Raw genomic sequence first — 20548 nt, forward strand, 5'->3', positions numbered from 1 at the left:
CCTATGCCGGGGTCTGTCTTTGCTGTTGCAGTTGAGCTGAAGCTTTTGTCAGTGCCAGGGCTGAATTTCACAGCACGCCCCTGGCCAGACATCTGCTTTGTTAAATCCTGCTCATGAAAAATGCATGTTCAGAGTTTCCTCGCTGCCTCTCCACTTCTGTACTCATATATTTTTTACATCTCCCCTTACATCTTAAAGGACGTAACACTTGCCAATTAGCACCATCAGCCATGCAGAAAGGCGATGTATAATGCAGAGCTATTTGAAGTTTTCTGAAAAGTCTCAATGTAGCAACAACTCCGTATCCGGTGGTGCGGGACCCTGCGCATCTAACCGTTCATATGTAATGGTGATAGGAAGGGTTCTTCTCATTAGTGTTTTTTAGGGCTTTTCCTGATAAAGAGAAGAAAAGATTGTACTAGAGCAAGGCAGACAATTCACTAAAGGTAGTCTCACTTAGCGATGCACCAGCGATCCCGACCAGCGATATGACGCGGTCAGAATCGCTGGTGCATCGCTAAGTGGTCGCTAGTGAGCTGCCACATAGGCAGATCTCACCAGCAACATCGCTGGGGACGGGGGTCGCTACTTACCTGTCAGACGCGGCGATCCTGCGTCCTCCCGCCCGGCTCCACGCTCGTCGTCACAGCAGGAAGCGCCGCAGGAAGCTGACGACGAGGAATGATACAGGACGTTCTCACGCGATCAGCGATAACCAGCGGGGGAGAGGTCGGAGGTAAGTATTACATGTAGCAATATACGTCACAAAAACCAGTGACGTTATAGCGATATTGCTAGCGATATCGCTTAGTGTGACAGGCCCTTAAGAAAGTAGTTCCAGGTATAAGTATTATCATGAGTTATATTCTTGTACATGGGGGCAGTATTATAGTAGTTATATTCTTGTACATAGGGGCAGTATTATAGTAGTTATATTCTTGTACATAGGGAGCAGTATTATAGTAGTTATATTCTTGTACCTAGGGGCAGTATTTTAGTAGTTATATTCTTGTACATAGGGGACAGTATTATAGTAGTTATATTCTTGTACATAGGGGACAGTATTATAGTAGCTATATTCTTGTACATGGGGGCAGTATTATAGTAGTTATATTCTTGTACATAGGGGGCAGTATTATAGTAGTTATATTCTTGTACATAGGGAGCAGTATTATAGTAGTTATATTCTTGTACATAGGGGGCAGTATTATAGTAGTTATATTCTTGTACATAGGGGGCAGTATTATAGTAGTTATATTCTTGTACATAGGGGGCAGTATTATAGTAGTTATATTCTTGTACGTAGGGGACAGTATTATAGTAGTTATATTCTTGTACGTAGGGGACAGTATTATAGTAGTTATATTCTTGTACGTAGGGGGCAGTATTATAGTAGTTATATTCTTGTACGTAGGGGGCAGTATTATAGTAGTTATATTCTTGTACGTAGGGGGCAGTATTATAGTAGTTATATTCTTGTACGTAGGGGACAGTATTATAGTAGTTATATTCTTGTACGTAGGGGGCAGTATTATAGTAATTATATTCTTGTACATAGGAGCAGTATTATAGTAGTTATATTCTTGTACATAGGAGCAGTATTATAGTAATTATATTCTTGTACATAGGGTGTAGTGTGACGATGCCAGATGATGTAATTCTTATCTTGCTTCCTGAGTGAGCATTTACAAACTTCATTTCAGGAATGACTTGCAGGCTTTGAGTCTCGAGCTTTGTCGTACAATGATGCATTTGACAATGTTCCCATTTAAGAGGACGGTGTATTTTACTGGGTTATTTGCAGGATTGAACAATGTGTGGAGAATGGAAGTGAGCAGCTTAATTCGTTCCATCAAGCTACTTTTGATTTTATTAAGTGTTTTGGCAAATGTGGACAAAATGATGATGTATCTAATGGTATTCTGGCAATGTTGTGGATGCAGATAACAGATGCGCGCAGTGTCTGTCCATGAGGCATGTTCAGATCGTCAGTCGGGGGTGATGGCTGCTGAATGCTGTAATCTTACGGCAGAGACATCTCACACAGGGTGATTGTGTGTTGTTGCAAAACTACAACTCCCAGCTTGCCCTGACAGCCTGTAGCCTCATAAATTGGGGTTACGGTGTCTCAAACTCCTTTATTTATTTATTTTTTTATAAAGGGCAACATGAGCACTATAGTTGACTACAAAGGGCCATTTGTATTTGTAAGGTCTTATGCAGATGTCCATGAAATATGATTGAAGCACAGACTGGGTAGAAGCTATTAGACAGCTGAAGTTCGGAAGAAAAGAGTTGTAGATGGTTAGACAGTTTACCTGCACTGATCAGCCATAACTCTGTGTACTTTGGTCTCTTACCATGAATCCAATGGCCTTTCGCTCTGCCATACACTGTGCTGATCCCTTTGGCACTACACGTGGCTACTGCCACAGTGCTCCCACTTCCTTCATCTCTTGATGCCCTCCTCCAGGCCACCTCTTTTAGCCACATAACCAACTCTCCTGGCAAAGTTTGGAAATATCCTGCAACAGAGCCGTGACTGCAGTTATGCCAGAGCTTGGTGCTCCTTCCCTATCCCTAAAGCTAGGGGGCGCCCTAATCTATCCCTACTCCTCTGATTATTTCTGATGGTGACAATTCCAGTACCACGTGCCTTGCTGCGCTCATCCTATATCAGCCCCTATCTGTCCCCTCCCCCACCCAGGGAAGTGGCGAGTTGTAGTGTATATGAATACACAAACTAGACTAACAAGGGAAGATGCACAGGCTTAAATGAAAATGCCAGTTATGTAAATATGCAGTCAGAGTGGAAAATTGTGAAGTAAAGGAAGGAAAAAAACAAAGTAGAGGATGAGGATATGTACACTGACAAATCACCAAGCAACAATCTTCTGAACAACACTACAAAAAGTTCCTCAAACAACCAACACCTCCTGCTCCAGAACCAGGCAGTATAAAACTAACACTGGAAATCCCTTGTTACCATAGGCGAGTGGCCAACACTGAACAGCTGAGACTATAAAGCAGGGAAGCTTCAGAAGCTCTCAACTAAACAGATTAACCCCTGCACTGCTAGCAGAAACATGCACTGCTTAATATGATGAAGTGCTTCTAAACAGTGCATCAGCGTATGAAATCAGACACCGCGGTCTTTTGGCCCCTTATCGCGGTAAACCTGTGACAACTGCCACGGGCAGCAGCCCATCAGGCATCAGCAACAATGGGGCAAATACTCAGACACCAAAGCAAAAAGGTAAGAGACATGTATGGAAGACGAGAGAAACTAGTCTTGGGCAATTTAGTTCCCATATACCAAGTAACGTGGCCGTGTCTTCTGTTGGCTGCATTAAATGAGACCCAAGTACAACATATCCCGTGTTGCACAATTGCACAAGATCCGTAGTCAGCTTGCTGCACGTCCAAAGGTCAACTCTGTGACCGTAAAACTTCAGATTCTTTGGAGTAAATTCATGGATTTCAGTGCGCTGCTAGACAAATTCACGTATCCAACGGTTAATCTTTCTCATAACCTGGATAAGTGAATTTGTCTAGCAGCGCACTGAAGTCCATGAATTTACTCCAAAGAATCTGAAGTGTTGCACAATTAGCCCTTTCCTGCAGAAGGCTTGCTATTGGGGATTACAACTTTTTAGGTATTTTCTGAAATTTGTTCTGTATGTCCTCCGAAAACAAAGTTACAATTTTCTCCAGCTGGGCCCAGATAATTTAATACACGGCAGAAAATTGAGCTTCATTCATCTGTGAAGCTGCCTCCTCTGCAGCGCTCATCAGGTGTTTTGCTGCCACAATCATTCTCATTGTGGAGCAAATTCAAATTTGTGTTCAAGTTTTTGCAAAACACTAATGGCCTCCGGTCCGGCTGTCCAGGAGCCATCACTCTCGTGGGTAACATGGACAGCTGCATTCGGGAGAGTGTGATTGCGTTCAGGTCCGCGGAGACCCGGAGATGGACCTTCATATGAGGCACCGGATCACAAAAACCCGTGTTCAACACAAATGCACAAACTTTCTTTTTTTTTTTATTTTTATCTTTTGCCCGTCTGTCAGCCGCGGGAATGTTCGGTACAAAGTGGAAGATTTGTAATTGCAGACATCGCTGCTCGGCTTTTTCCTTGGGAAATCATAAAATGGTGAACACAAGACGATTTATGCTGCTCATCTCAGCCAGGCCACCAGAGTCTCAATGCTCCTGACTCTGCAAACATATATCTCGCTGCTTTGCCTTTTTACGTAATTATGAAGTTTCTTAACGCTGTAAGCAATCATTATAAAGGATGAACCGAGCAGGTTGCATTATCACTTCTTTTATGGGAAAACATATGTCAGAATGTATCAGATGGGAGGATGGAAAAATGAGACTGAGCGAGAGCTAAAAATGTCTCCAATCTCTTCTATTTCTTTCATGCATTTCTCCTCTAATTTGTGCCTCTCCCGCTTGGGCCCTCTGTTTCTTCTCTCCGGCTTGGGCCCTCTGTTTCTTCTCTCCGGCTTGGGCCCTCTGTTTCTTCTCTCCCCGGCTTGGGCCCTCTGTTTCTTCTCTCCCCGGCTTGGGCCCTCTGTTTCTTCTCTCCCCGGCTTGGGCCCTCTGTTTCTTCTCTCCCCGGCTTGGGCCCTCTGTTTCTTCTCTCCCCGGCTTGGGCCCTCTGTTTCTTCTCTCCCCGGCTTGGGCCCTCTGTTTCTTCTCTCCCCGGCTTGGGCCCTCTGTTTCTTCTCTCCCCGGCTTGGGCCCTCTGTTTCTTCTCTCCCCGGCTTGGGCCCTCTGTTTCTTCTCTCCCCGGCTTGGGCCCTCTGTTTCTTCTCTCCCCGGCTTGGGCCCTCTGTTTCTTCTCTCCCCGGCTTGGGCCCTCTGTTTCTTCTCTCCCCGGCTTGGGCCCTCTGTTTCTTCTCTCCCCGGCTTGGGCCCTCTGTTTCTTCTCTCCCCGGCTTGGGCCCTCTGTTTCTTCTCTCCCCGGCTTGGGCCCTCTGTTTCTTCTCTCCCCGGCTTGGGCCCTCTGTCTCTTCTCTCCCGCTTGGGCCCTCTGTTTCTTCTCTCCCGCTTGGGCCCTCTGTTTCTTCTCTCCCGCCTGGGCCCTCTGTCTCTTCTCTCCCGCTTGGGCCCTCTGTTTCTTCTCTCCCGCTTGGGCCCTCTGTCTCTTCTCTCCCGCTTGGGCCCTCTGTCTCTTCTCTCCCGCTTGGGCCCTCTGTCTCTTCTCTCCCGCTTGGGCCCTCTGTCTCTTCTCTCCCGCTTGGGCCCTCTGTTTCTTCTCTCCCGCTTGGGCCCTCTGTTTCTTCTCTCCCGCCTGGGCCCTCTGTCTCTTCTCTCCCGCCTGGGCCCTCTGTCTCTTCTCTCCCGCCTGGGCCCTCTGTTTTGCCTGCCCACAGGCATTTACTGATCAGCGGCATCATACATAAGATAGTATTGGTCCTGAGCATCAGTCCTCTCCAGCGTTAAATTAACATAAATTTAATTGTATTCTTTTAGATGATTATAGTCCAGTGGGTGGTGTCTCCCAATGATGGACAGACTCTTTTGCATGATCGTGCCCGCCCATTGGACTCCTAACCTCAGAATGAACAGGACTATAAATGAATAAACCATAGGTCATCCAGTATCTGTTGGCACAAAGTTATATATCAATCTGCTCGCCTCCTCCTGCACCACTACGCGGTGCAGGAGACTCTTCCGCATGACATCGTTTTATTAAAACTTTTCTCCACGACTTCTTCAGAACTGAAGGTCCTTTATGAACGTGTTTCCTGTCCCGCATGCATTCGCCACTTTACAAGGCTCACCCTATGGAGTTAAGTGTTGTCTCCAGCAATTGTTAGGGCTCCGTCCTGTTGCTTAATCCCTACCAAAAGCTTATGCACAGCGCAGCACGGGCGCCGGCCGCGCAAATTCACATATTTATAGGTCACCCTGTTTAAAGACAACTGAAGAGCGATTGCTTAAACAGCAGGAATCCTAAAAAAAAAAAAAAAAAAAAAAAAAAGCAAAACCTTTCCAGAGATTAAAGGCAGCTAAATCATTACGGACGGCCGTGGTGGTGAACATGCGGTCTGTACGTGGCGCAATCCTCTTATCACAGCTTGTTCCCCTTAGTAAAGCCTTTCAGAATACATTAAATCTACCTGGTACAAGGCATATTCTCCCCCCATGTGTTTCTTGCTGCTTGTTTTTTTTTTTTTTTTTTTCCTTAATTTTCTCTGCTTTTTATACTTTTTGAAGCTACAGGACACCCTTTGTGAGTGAAGAAAAAAGCCATTGCCAACAGCATCTACTAGTGGATAGCAATGGTGGTGCAAACTGACCATCAATGGAGAGGTTCTTAAGAATATGGACCCTTTTGGGGAATCTTTTTTTACTTGTGCATGCATTTTTGGTTAAAAATAAAATTAGCATTTGAGTTTTATTACATTTTCTACATTTTCTGGCTGCAAAATGAGTTAACTGAGAATCCAGCAGCAAGCTCGTTCTTACATAAGCTCTTCTATCTTCTCTTAGCTTTTCTCCTTATAACATTTGAAGTTAAGCTGAACTTTGTAGTCCTAAATCGGCAGAAGGAAGAGAAGTTAAATTCTACCATCAGAAGGAGCTCACTGATAGGTTTTCAGTTAACTCGTTGTCGTGAGCAATAGAAAGTGAAAAAGAGGCTTTGGAAAGCAAACCCAAGGCCACTTTATTAGACACCAGCCTTTTTCACAAACTGAGCTTGCTTTGCTTAGAAGATAGCCGTGAGCACGGAATGCAGTGCAAAATAAAGTAAAAAGATTTTTTTTTTTTGTGAATCCACATTTGAATGGGAAAATTAAGCGATCAGAGCAGCTTAGAATAAGAGGAGAGTCAGATGGCCGAGGATAGCAACGAAATGCTCTGACTGTCCGGCAGCTCTTCCAACCCGAGTGTGACCGCATGTATTTCTATGTAGCTGTCACGCTCAGGTCGCGAGAGCCGATGGCCAGTCCCAGCATTGCGTTGTGATCCTCATCCAAATTACACGGCCATCTGACTAACACTTGGTTATCGGTGCCAGACTGACTTGTGTCTCTGAAAAAGACACCCATGATGCTTCTACTATCCTGTCCAAATCACAATTTGTCGGATGGACTACACATTTGAGTGCCATTGGTTTTCTAAGGGAAATGGAAAAGTAAGACTAATGGGCATGAGCGTGAAAACTGGATCACTGAGCAATGAAAAAACATTGACCAGTCAGATGGATCCAGATGGGTGTTGCATCATGCCGACAGGGCACAATCGGCACAAATGGATGAACTCTTCTCAGTAGATGTCCACAGTGCAGTCTGATGGAGTCGTGGTGCTGGGAACGTTTTCCTGGTAGTCTTCCATGCATCTGCACGCTACATGACAATTGGGGTACTGGCTGGATGTGTAGACTTGTACTAACACGGCGATACGCCAATGCACACCTCCCGGTGCCGACGTACTTGGCCAGCCAAAACCGGATGTTATGGAGATTAGTGAGGGAGACCACAGTTACAAAATTTTTTTTTATTTTTTTTTACTGAATAATGCTTCTTTTCAGGAAACACTCCATCTTCTTTGGTTACTTCCTCTACTCTCGTGACACTACTTTGGAACCTTCCCTCATTCTCAATAACATCCCTACAGTCTAGTATGCAAGAATCCTAAACTCCAACTCTCAGATCTACATCCTTTTCTTCGTAGGATAATTTTCTGTGCAAATTTTGGTGGCTACTCGGCTTCCTTTTCTACAGACTCCTCTGAACTACAATGTGGGGCATTTTCCCATTGTCTCTCTTCACTTTCCCTTTTGGTTTTGTTATCTTTCTTGCAGATAACTCCATACCTTCTTGCTAGGCTTCCTATCCAGGTCCCGATATTTCTTCCTTTGCTTTCTCACTATTTCTGTCCTGACTTCAGACTGCTACTCACTTTATTTCCAGTTGTCTCTTCGCTACACAGTCTTACTATCTGGATCCTTGGTCTCCCCCTTGTCATAAGGACACCCCTTCCATGCGGTCCTGCTAACAAGTCAAACATGAGACCTGCTACTCTTGTAGGCTAGGCCCTATCTGACCTTCTACCAGGAAGTCCCCCCCTTTCCTCTGTCTTTTCACATGCCCCTCTCATCCTGGGCTAGTCACAGCTGTTAACTCTGATGCTTACATGCTACCTGTTGCTGGGCAGAACACAGCTTCATCACATGACCATGCACAAAACAATACAGTATATCAATACAGATTCTGCAAGGGGTGTGAGCAGCATGTCCACCACCTTACACACCCTCGGTCCTCTGCGACCTGTGAACACGTTTAGACAGTAGGACATGCCCAAATATTGTGGCTGATCATGTATCTCCCTTTCATGACAGGTATTTGCCCAATGCACCTGCTCACCATGGTCGTATAGTCATAGATTGCTGATGGTGAGTTTTGGTTGTATTCTTGGCATTCAGTCCCCAGAAAAGACCTTTCTAAATATGTCCCTACTTCCATCTCTTTGTGGAAACTGCAATAGGCTATCCTGTCCATGTGGAGTTTTCAAAGCCTAAGGAGGTCTGACCTGCAACTAATAAGGTGACCCATCCATAAACACCCTGCAGAGGTTTGGACCCAGTTCAGTTTTTGAGGATCTGTACACGTTGGAGCTCTTCTATGGGTAGCCCAAAAAGTTTAGTGGTTGGGTACCAGTTCAGTTTTTGGAGACCCCCTAAAGAAGTCCTGCATGGCCACCTCTCCATTCTCTGCCCGGATGTGGCAGCCAGTAGACAGGGTGAGACTGGAACCTGTTGATATTCCAAAATAAGGATCTGTCCAATATTAGAAAAAGTTTCTTTACCAGTAAAAGCACCACTCTGATCTGTTGGATTTGTCTGGGATTGCAGTCTGAACCCAATGGAGTCCAATAAAGCCGGGTGGCAATGCCTATAGGCTTAAAAAGCCCATGAAAACAATGAATTTTGGATGTGTTAAAGTCCACAAAATTATGCATAAATTATCACTCCATTCAAAGGATAAATGTGATAAATTAGCATTAATTCGTATTGACAAAGGAAATTAACCAATGGCCTCTGATGAACAAAAAATCTGTGAAAATCCAAGAGCCTGAAAAAATCGGAACAATTACAAATCCTAAGCGGAGATCAGACCGGCTCAGTCAAAGGTCCTGTCCTCTATAAAGGTTTTAAAGGGTGCACAATTCCATTTATTTCACATTATTCCTCTTGACTTGGCTATAATGAGATTATAATTCTGAGCCAATGTCTATTGTTAGGGCCAATTGATTAAGAAATGGGAAAGAGCGCAAGGGGAATTAATGGGGCATTCGACACATGACTGAAACGCAAGTTTTTCTTGGGCTGCCACAGACATGACTATTATAGTCTGCGTCAAATGAAGTATTGAGACTTGCTTTCCAGACTAGTTGATCGGTCTTAAAAGGATCTTGGTGATGCTCTATGGAGGGATTGTCCTCACTCGACAATGACTGGGTTGTATACTCCAGGTCAAGCCAACTTTTTTTGGAATTGCATTAGTCTTGCCCAAAAAAGAGTGCTGATTTGTACACATCCCCAAGTGTCTCCGATTTTCAACACAAAGACGGCCAGCCTATTGCTCAGGCTAAATAATTGGCCACCGTGGTCTGCCGGGTCTACCATTTGGGACGTGGTCGAACTGCAATTGCAAAAGGAGTTGCCAGCAGTGGATCTTGATGATTTGCCCAATTGAAACTTTCTCAGACGCCATTAATGACTTCAATTATGGCAGCCGAGACTGGGATTACTGCAAAAATAGAGAAAGTTTGTAAAAATGTTGTTTCCTCTTATTTTGTTTTTTATTAATTTTTCAATTCAAGAACATGTCTCCGGTGATTTCTAGAATTCCACCACTTTTTCATTTTGGAGTTATAATTTCAATGTTGTGCATTTTTTTATGAAAACCTCCTTGAACGCTTTTACTCTCAGGATCTTAGGGGAGCTTCTAGACTCAAACCTAATAGACACCCAAGCAGACGGTTACTCTGCTTTGTTCCTGGCGAAACCAGATAATTGTCTGTTATTTCTTCTAGGAAATGACCCTGGAGGAGCGGATGGTGATTACTGATTTGGCGAAGTGCGATTTTACAGAAATCTATAATTACCATAAAGTTAAAACGGAGGAAAGGAAAAATCGCAGCAAAGAAGAAAAACTGGTAAAAATACATTTACAGTCTAACAGCTACTGATAAAGACGGTAACCTTTATAAACGAAGTTATAGGCGATTGCTATTGCATAATTCTGTGCAGATACCTGCAAAACATATTTTTTGTTTTCCCGCTGCATTTCTACACCTGTCTAAAAACTCAAAACAAAAGCATTTTTTAATTTGTGCTAAATTCAACAAAACCGTTTTAGTGAATCAATTGAAGCACAAAATCTACATTAAAAAGTTTGGGTTTGTTTTTTGGTTTTGCATGGATTTTTTTTTTTTTTTTTTGCTTGATTAAAAAAGCATCAGAAAAATTAAAATTCCCTGGGTTGTCAAATTTTGAACTTTTTTTTTTTTTTGCATTGTACGCATGTTTCCCCATTAATGTGAAAAGGCATTTATGTGGATTTTGACACCGAATCTGCTCCAAAATCCACATAAGAGGGTGAATGCACCTTTCATCTAATCTTGGACTATCCTGTGTAGCTGTGATTCCATCTTTGCATGTAATCGGAAAATAGATGAATGGTCTTTGTGTGAGCCTAAGCATCTGGTAGTAAAATGCAGCAAAAAGATGAGTTTTGTTTTTTTTTTTTATTATTATTTCTCTCCCTGAAGATGAATGCGGCTCAGTTTTAAACCTCCTGGCTTCTGTGAATTTCAGTTTGGATGATTAATGGCCAAGATCTCAGGCAGGGCAGATAACCGGCAACCTCTGCACACATTCTTGCCAGCTTTCCTAAAACTTGATGAACAGCAACACCTGTCACTTAAGTCCTCCGTTCTCCATCAGGAGTCTCAGATGGTGATTGTCTGCCGAGGACGCTTTCCAAAGAAGCGCGGGTATTAGAGTAGCGTCACCCATTAGGACACTCACTAGTTAAATGTTTCTGATGGCGAATACATGATTTCTTTTTAGTTCATTACTATGGAGGTACATAGGTATGAATAGGAGCTGCATACACAAAACTGTTTGCGAAGTTGCCTTTTATCTTCATTGTCAGTGCACTGAAACAATTGTCGTAAAGGTGTCTATAGCGTTCTGTGTTCAAAATATATCATGTTTATGATATGGCGCTAAGCACACTTTTTTTTGGAATGGCTAGTGATCTTGAAAATCTTAGTCCATTAACTTGTTTGCTGGAGTTTTTGAGGTTGTTTTTTTTTTTTTTTTTTTTTTAAACTCCTCCATGTAAAAATGTGTGTCCCAACATTTTAGTGCTTAACTGTATAATCTGGTATGGATGAATCGCTGTTATACGCTGACAGGTCGGTTGCAGGGGTAACCGTCTGATGCTTGGCACAGAGGACATGTCCTATTCTGTTCCCATCCTATTGATGGGGCACATGCATGATATAGCTACAGATATTAGAATTTGGAATGTGCGAGCCGTTTTCTTCGCATGCACCAATGGTCTTCGCTCCCTGGATGTCACAAGTGTCATGTCCTCCTGGGAGATCTAGAAGATCACTTTATATTGTAAATCACAGAACTTCCATTTAGCCGGTGCTTGTGTCCCATATTACATGGATTTGGTTTCCTTTGGCGATGAAGAGGTTAAAGACTTACAATGCTGGTCAGAAACATGGAGCTTCATTTCAGCTGCTTCTGATCTGGTCATTACCTCTTCCTGTAAAACCTGCCAAGACCTTCTGTTGTCTTGGCTTTGCTTCCTAGTTTCATGGAGTCGCTGTGCTGAATTGGCGATAATTGTTGTTACTGGAGATTGTTGTGTGCTGTTCTTGAGTGTATGCTTTCCTCATTGTTCTATTCACAGTTGGTTGGTACATTCCCATGCTTCACTACATACCTCTCTACATTTTAGTGTTTGTATATTGCTTTCTTTTATTCCTGTCTGTCCTACGTTTTGATACACCAACATTTCTGTCACAAGCTTCCTGGGGGAGGAGACAGGGGAGGAGACAGCTTAGGGACTAACAGGCGAACAGTAAGGCACGTTCCCAAACCTCCTCACCATCAGAGGTACCTTTGGGAGCAGGGATAGTTAGGGTGTCAGTCTCGGGGACATTTCAGGGCCCCTTTCCCTAATCGCGAACAGTCGTGGCGTATCTTCTACTCTAGTCACATCCAGAGCTGCTTTATCAATTCTTTGTACTCTTGGAAACCCCCCGTACATTGGGGTTTTGTTTTATCCCTGGATTTATAGTATCCGATATTAGATGTAAAGTACTTCTAAGGTTTGGATAATCGGATGCTAATTATGTTCCGGGACCATCAGGGACTGAATGGCTGTTTTGTAGAACATAACATGGATCACTTCCACCTGATGCAGAAGCTTCCAGATAAAGCTTAATGTAACAGCGAAGAGGGTTTTACTTCTAACCCAGAGATTTAATTCTAATAATGGCAACAAGTGCAGCAGAAAAAAAGAAGCTACTGATTAGTGGCTTTTCAATTACAAAACTTTAGTAAAAGAACTAAATCAGAATGCTCAAGTTCTAAAAGAGGTTCTGCAGCAGGTGGAGGTCTAATCATAAGACCAATCGGTACAGAATTGGAAGTTGGGGGACTCGTCTCATGCATCAGTGTGTAAAGGGGATGTGCAGAGGCTGCTCCTGGGCAGTGGCAGACACAGAAGATGGCCACTGTCAAGAACAGTATATGGGCCCCCTTTTTGTTTCTGTAACCAAAGTGGTTTGCTGCTTTGGAGGTAGCAGTGTCCCCACAACACCTTGAGCCTCACAAGTTGTCCGCCCGTTACTTTTGGGCCCTGGTGTCTGAGGGGCCTTGAGGACCATATTCCACGCTGGAAAACCAGACATGGCACATGTGGTGCTGGCTATTATAGTTTTTGCATCAGGGCCAGAAATTTACCACTTGCACCTGCAAGGGTTGAAGGGATACCCAAGAACTAACCTCACAAGTATTCCAGTGGGACAATCCCAGTGTTGAGGAATTATCCCAAGAGGTCATTTGTAAGTTTTTCAACTCTTTCAGCATTCTCAGGATGCAGTTGAATAGAATAGTGGAGGAGAGAGCCAGCGGTTCCCTGCTCCACTGTTCAGTTGTGGGAGGAACGGCCCCTGTTGAGTGTCCGGGCTGGAACCAAGGGAGCCGTCATCTGGGTTCAGGGGCAAACTGTCCCCGGGGGGGCAGAATTCATGGACGGACCGTTGTGACAGATGGGCTGGGGGAGGGACCAGTACTAAAGAGGCGGGGAATTCCCGGGACGATGAGTCAGCAGACTGACGGACAGCAGGAGACCGTGGGAGTGGCTGAAAGCGAGAGTGACTCACCAGTGCCAGGGAGGACGCTCACCGAGGACTCCAGAAGGACGGTACCGAGGCGATTAGCCGGGACTTGCTGCCCCGCTCCAGCCCGCGCCACTGCAGCCCCAGTTCAACCCGCGGCCGCTGCAGCCTACCCGCGGCCGCTGCTGTCTCGCCCCAGCCCACGGCTGCGGCCTGTTCCCCGCCACCTGCAGCCACCCTGGTCTCACCAGTGGCCGCGGCAAGTACAGTACCACCGGCAGCCACCACTGTCCCACTCCGGTCCGCAGCAGGGGCCGGGCCTCTGCTGACCGCAGACCCCCCCGTCGCAGCCGTTAGCTGCGCAGGTGGCCGGTCATTCGCCACCACACATCGCTGCCGCTTGCCCCAGGCCAGGGGCTGCGGCCCAACCGTCCAAAGACTCCGCCGGAGCCTTGGGGCTCCAGTGTCATCAGCGCGCCGGAGTGCGCGAACACTTCGTCATCGCCTCAGCAACTGGGCCCAGCAACTACTACGCCGAAAGACCACCAACCCGAATGGCGAGGGACGTCTGGACGGGTAAGTTGACTTTGTAATTAAGGACCCGTAGTCGGCCATACCGCGGCCCTATAGTGACCGGCTGTTGCCGGAAGTAGTTGTGTTCAACCCATTTGTGTGTGCTTGTATAGAACCCCTGCGAGGGCAACCCGTGTTACCCCTTTTGGTGATCAGGCAAGGACTGAGGAAAGCTCCCTCTAGTCTTATAAACATTAATATAGAAAGCAACTAATTGTCTCGCGACTTGTCACCACCACATTTGGAGTAATCGGCAGGATTCAGTCTCCGAGCGCAGATGGCGGTGCGCCTGATCAGAGTGGGGCTGTGGGCACTGATGATGATGGGGGGGCCCCCGCTCCAGCATCTCCCTGGCGGCTATGCTAAGTAACTTGCCCCGGTTTTCTGGCTCCAATACCCTGTTGCTGTTAGATATGGTTATCATAACCTTTTTAGTTAAGTTACAACTGAGAGAGAAGGGGGGTTGGACCTCACCAGACCGCCCATTTCGTGAGGTCACAGACCCTAGGCTATAGGTATTCCCTACCAAATTCCAGTCAGTTCAGCTGGAGTCCTCCTGCTAGAGAGACGTGCCGATGAGTGGGGACGTTTCGTTAAGAGCCCCTCCCCCAGCCACATGGTCTGCCTAATACCAACTACGCACGTGAATTACTTTCTGTTCGTTCATCCACTTTGTTTTGTATTTGTACATATGTAATGTCTCAACTTTATAGCAACTTTTATCTATGTAATCACTGCCCGCATTCTTTTGGGAATAAATGATAAAATGTATTAGCTCTGTCTCCATGCTCTAAGAAACGAACTATGCGCTTTTTTAGATAATCGCTACTAATTTGGGGTTTGCCGCGGACCCTCTTAATTAACTCTTTGATTAAGTAAAGAGTGGCTGGTGGCAGCGTGGTGTGCGCGGCTGGCGAGGCTAGCTGGCCGTACAGAAGGGTCTTATATTGCTGGTGGTTGAGGCCACAGCATTGATAATTCCCTTACTGCAGTAGTCTAATTGTCCATGCACAACAAGCAGCCTGTCCGGCGACTAATTATCCTAGGTGCAGTTCCCTGACTGACCTGAGGGTAAGGGGGGGGTGCTGGAGAGCTGCGAGTTCCAAAGTGGGATATACATAAATCCCTGCAGTTCTTGGAAGGTTGTTAGCAGTGGTGGGGCAACCAAAATACCCCCCTGCGATAAATTGTTAGAGCAAGATTAGCTTGCTGTTTTTTTGCCACATGGTGCCAGTGGTGGGATAACTAAGATAAGCCCCCTCTGTGCCTGTGATGGCCATGTGCCGGCAGTGCGTCACGTCCCTCCGTCCGCTGACAAACCCGTGTCGGTGGTGGGATAGTGACCTATTGGTGGCACAGGGTCCGCTGTCCGTCACAATTTGGCGGCAGCGGTCTGCTGTTCGTCACACCCACCCCGGCGGACATTAAACTAGAGGGCTTCGGGCATGGGGGACACACCACTAGGAGCCGGAAGCCACGACGAGGGGTGGTGGAAGTCCCGAAGAACTGGTCGCTAAGTGCCCAATAGTATAAGCCAAAGTCGAAGGTCGTGCTGTACGGTGCCTAGTGGATACAGGGTCGCAGGTAACGACCATGCCGGCAACGTACTTCCGGCAGCATTTTCCGGAAGCGGCAAGGCCCCAATGGGGGCCAATGATACGACTAGTGGCCGCAAACCAACTGCTGGTACCTGTCACCGGAGTGGTGTGGCTTCAGATGACATTATGTGGTAAATCCCTCGGCCGCTGGGGAGTGGTCCTAACCCAAGGAGAGACTAACGACCGTCACCCGATCATCTTGGGCATGAAAATACTGCGGGAGTTCGGCAATCTACTCCTCAACGATACCACGAAGGAGACCCTAAGTCAGTGGGGTTCTCGCACGGCAGGTCTTCCAGCGGTTGGTGCTGGAGGTGCGAGTGCTCCAGGAGTGTCATGAGGGTGAGGGCAAGGTCATCGCACTGGCAGTCCCTCCGCTCGTGCTTCCTCCGGGGCAGACGGTGGTGGCTCTGCCGATCCGCGCCCCGATACCACTGGAGGGCGTGGAGGTGCAGGTGGAACCATGTTACTCGGATCACCTGCACCCTGGCCTCCTGGTGGCCCGCTCCCTGGCCACAGTGCAGGAAGGGACCATCTTGGTACGGTGTGTTAAACTGGAAGATCAGGATGTCGCCCTGAAGCCCCAGGCCGAGATGGCCAAACTAGTAAGGCCTTTGGAGATGCTGCCGCGGACCCTGCTGTCCAGTTGAGGGTGCAACCCGAAGATCCCTGGGCAGTGTCGGTACGAACCCAACAGGCTGCTGCATCCTTGGCCCAAGAAAAAGGTCGAGTCATCTGGAGAGAATGTGGGCCGAGCTTTCCGGCCTAGCGCCAGCCCAGCTTCTCCAAGTAGAGACACTTCTTGGACAATTTTACAGTGTCTTCGCCAGCCACGAGGATGACTTCGGATGTACCACGGCCATCACGCATGGGATCCCCATGGCAAGAGCGGCACCCATCCGGGAGCGATATTGGCAAATACCACCGCAGCTATATCAGGAATTGAAAACTGTTATCCCAAATGCTCCGGAAAGGGGTCATACGAGAAAGCCAAAGCCCTTGGGAGGCCCCTATTGTCCTGGTTAGGAAAAAAGACGGCACTTTGCATTTTTGCATGGATTATCGGAAGTTGAACGCCTGCACCATCAAGGAATCGTATCCACTGCCACGCATAGAAGAGTCTCTGTCCGCCCTGGGGAACGCGACATACTTTTCAACCCTTCACCTGGCCAGTGGGTACTGGCAGGTGCCGATGTTGGAGGAAGACAGGGCCAAGATGGCATTCATCCTTCCCATGGGACTGTTCGATTTCAATCGGATGCCGTTTGGGCTGGCCAACGCCCCAGGAACTTTCCAGCGGTTGATGGAGCGGTGTCTAGGAGACCTCAACTTTGAAGCCACGTTGATATACCTGGACGATATTATCTACTCCGCCACGTTCGAGGACCACCTGAAGCGGTTGGGGTAGGTGCTCGGCCGACTGCAGAAGTACGGGTTAAAGGTAAAGCCCCAGAAATGCCACCTGTTCCGCACCCAAATAGAGTACCTGGTGCATACCGTCTCAGCAGAGGACGTCCAACCATCCCTGGAAAAGGTCACTGCCATCCAGGGGTGGCCTACCCCCGAGATGGTGAAGGACGTGAGGGCCTTCTTGGGGCTGGCCGGCTATTACCGTCGGTTTGTGAAGAATTTTGCACGCCGAGCCCGAGCCTCGAGCCCTGCAGGACCTGCTCAAGGGGGCTCCCGCCAGGGCGAATGGATGGAGGATCCGGTGGCAGCAACTGCAAGAGGATGCATTTCAAGATCTCAAGGCTGCTCTCTCGGACGCCCCGGTATTGGCATATGCGGATTTCTCGCAACCGTTCATCCTGCATACTGACGGGAGCCTTCAGGGACTAGGAGCTGTGTTGTCACAGGTGCAGGACGGCCGGGAGACAGTGATCGCCTATGGTAGCCGGTCGCTGCACGACTCAGAACGCAACCCGGACAATTACAGTTCCTTTAAGCTCGAGTCCCTCGCGGTAGTGTGGGCAATGACGGAGCAGTTCGCAGAGTACCTGGCGGGCTCCGAGGTAGTAGTGCGGATCGATAACAACCCGTTAGCCCATTTGGAGAATGCCAAACTGGGTCCCCTCGAGCAGCGCTGGGTGGCTCGGATGGCCAAATTCAATAAGATCATCTACAAACGGGGAGCTGAAAACATGCACGCCGACGCGCTCTCCAGAATCCGACACACCACCCCAGGGAGAAGTCGAGACGACTAATTGGAGGCAGACGAGACGCCGCTCGCCCTCACCACCGCCGCGCTTACAGTCCAGACGCAAAAAGCGCCTCATCCGGGACTCCTAGGAGAGATGCTGGAACAGCCCCGCGACAACTGGATCCAGCAGCAACAAAAAGATACAGAAATTGGACTCATGCGCCGATGGGTGGCCACCGGTAAATTGCCCACGGGCTCACAAAGACAGACTTGCTGATGATGCGCCAGTGGGAAAAACTAGCCATCAAAAAAGGACTTTTATATCGAAAAGCCATGTCACGAACCACGTCAGCTACGATGTGGCAGGTGATCGTGCCCGGAGCCCATGTCAACCAACTGGCCAGGGAAGCCCATGAAAAGGGGGCTCATTTTGGTGCTCAAAAGACTTTTACAATGGCTGCAGCAGATAGTGTACCTTGCACGCTGCTGTAGAAGAAGTTTGTTGAACCTGCCGCCCGTGTGAGCTCGCTAAACCCCCTGTGCAACGAGCCCCGGTGCAGACTATTGTAACATCAGCCCCTCTGGAGCTTCTTACGGTGGACTATCTGACCATAGGTCCTGCCTATCAGGGGTATGAACATTGTCTCGTTATGGTGGACCATTTCACCAAGTTTGCCGTGGTCACCCCCACCCGAGACCAAACAGCGGAGTCGGCCGCCTATGCGATTTGTGAGAACTTTATTCAAGTGTACGGCTGTCCACAACGAATACATTTGGACTAAGGGGCATGCTTCCTAGGAAAAGTCTTGGAAGAGCAACACCATCTTTACGGTATCGATAAATCGCGGACTACGCCACACCACCCGCAGGGAAATGGAGCTCGCGAACGATTCAATCGTACGCTAATCCAAATGCTGCGCACCCTGGAGAGCGACCGCAAGGCCCGCTGGCCTGAATATGTCCCTGAGCTGGTGTGGGTATATAACAATCAGGTGCATCGAGTGACTGGTTACACCCCCTACTCATTGCTGTTCGGGCGGGAAGGAAAAGGAATTACGGAGGTGGAATTGAACCCGGAAGAACCCCAACCCCTGGATCGGGGTATCCTCGTGGGTCTGAAACCACCGGCACCAGCTGCCGACCCTCCACCGTATCGTCCATACAAAGCTCCAGGATCTAGAACACCAGGGGGAGCACTGCCCCCACCCATTGACTTTCAGACTGGGGATCAGGTACTCATACTTGATCAACGCCCCCAAAACAAGTTAGAACCACGGTGGGAAGTGAACCCGTACCGAGTGTTGCGCCGAATAAGCCCCGACGGGCCTGTGTACGAAATACAATCCGAAGGAAACCACGCGCCTCTCACTCGGGTTGTGCACCGTAACATGTTACGACCTTGTATGTCTACCGATCCCCCGCGGCTCGAACTGACCCTCCAGGTACCCGACCCCCTGCCCCCGGTCTGGGACCTGGATGACGAAGAGGACTTCCCCGTCGCATCTGCGGGTCGCCCTAATAGTGGCACTACAGTAGACCCGGGTATCCCACCAGAACCAACTATTCGACCACCCTCCACCACCCCAGAAGACTCCACTACACCCGTGCTTCGACGCTCCGAGCGGTCAACAGCTGGCAAACCCCCTGAACGTTACGAACAGGACCAGTTCGTATGGCGACAAGGACTGTCGTCCCAAAAAGCTAACCCGAATCTACAAAAACCCTCGCCCGAGGACTGGCGAGCATACAGGGCGGGGGAGTGTGGGAGGAACGGCCCCCGTCGAGTATCCGGGCCAGAACAAAGGGAGCTGTCATCTGAGTTCCGGGGGAAACTGTCCCCGGGGGGGGCAGATTTCAGGGATGGACTGGGGAAGGGACCAGTACAAAAGAGGCGGGGAATTCCCGGGACGATGAGTCAGCAGACTGACACAGATACAGCAGGAGACCGTGGGAGTGGCTGAAAGCGAGAGCAACTCACCAGTGCCAGGGAGGACGCTCACCGAGGACTCCAGAAGGGCGGTATCGAGGCGATTATCTGGGACTTGCTGCCCCGCTCCCGACTGCGGCCCCAGTTCAACCCGCGGCCGCCCCCCCTCAGTCCACGGCTGCGGCCTACCCATGGCTGCTGCCATCTCGCCCCAGCCCGCGGCTGCGGCCTGTTCCCCGCCACCTGCAGCCACCCTGGTCTCACCAGTGGCCGCAGCAAGTACAGTACCGCTGGTGGCCACCACTGTCCCGCTCCGGTCCGCAGCAGGGGCCGGGCCTCTGCTGACCGCAGACCCCCCCCCCCCCCCCGTCGCAGCCGTTAGCTGCGCAGGTGGCCAGTCATTCGCCACCACACATCGCTGCCGCTTGCCCCAGGCCAGGGGCTGCGGCCCAACCGTCCAAGGACTCTGCCTGAGTCTGTGGGGCTCCAGTATCATCAGCGCGCCGAAGTGCGCGAAGACTTCGTCATCGCCTCAGCAACTGGGCCCAGCAACTACTACGCCGAAAGACCACCAACCCGAGCGGCAAGGGATGTCTGGACGACTAAGTTGACTTTGTAATTAAGGACCCCTAGTCGGCCATACTGCGGCCCTATAGTGACCGGCTGTTGCCGGAAGTAGTCGTGTTCTACCCGTTTGTGTGTGCTTGTATAGAACCCTTGCGAGGGCAACCCGTGTTGCCCCTTTTGGTAATCAGGCCAGGACTGAGGAAAGCTCCCTCTAGTCTTATAAACGTTAATATAGAAAGCACCTAATTGTCTCGCGACTCGTCACTGCATCCTGCGTACCTGCAAACACCACACAGTCTGAGCCTTGGCACAGCACGTGCTATAACATCACTAGATTGCACCTTCTGTGAGGA

The 20548-nt window shown here is 48.5% G+C and overlaps 1 protein-coding gene across 3 annotated transcripts in view; it reads left to right on the forward strand.

The window, feature by feature from the left end:
• Positions 1 to 20548, forward strand: part of LOC141097750 (DNA topoisomerase 1-like) — a 77413-nt gene that overhangs the window by 34057 nt on the left and 22808 nt on the right. For all 3 annotated transcript variants that reach the window (XM_073585136.1, XM_073585143.1, XM_073585152.1), the window contains one exon: positions 10058 to 10180. In XM_073585136.1, the coding sequence (XP_073441237.1) occupies positions 10058 to 10180 (123 nt within the window). The remainder of the gene's footprint in view (positions 1 to 10057; positions 10181 to 20548) is intronic.

This window comes from Dendrobates tinctorius, unplaced genomic scaffold (assembly GCF_039654945.1).
Source record: "Dendrobates tinctorius isolate UK_male_01 unplaced genomic scaffold, ASM3965494v1 ptg000009l, whole genome shotgun sequence".
NCBI classification, from domain to species: Eukaryota; Metazoa; Chordata; class Amphibia; order Anura; family Dendrobatidae; genus Dendrobates; species Dendrobates tinctorius.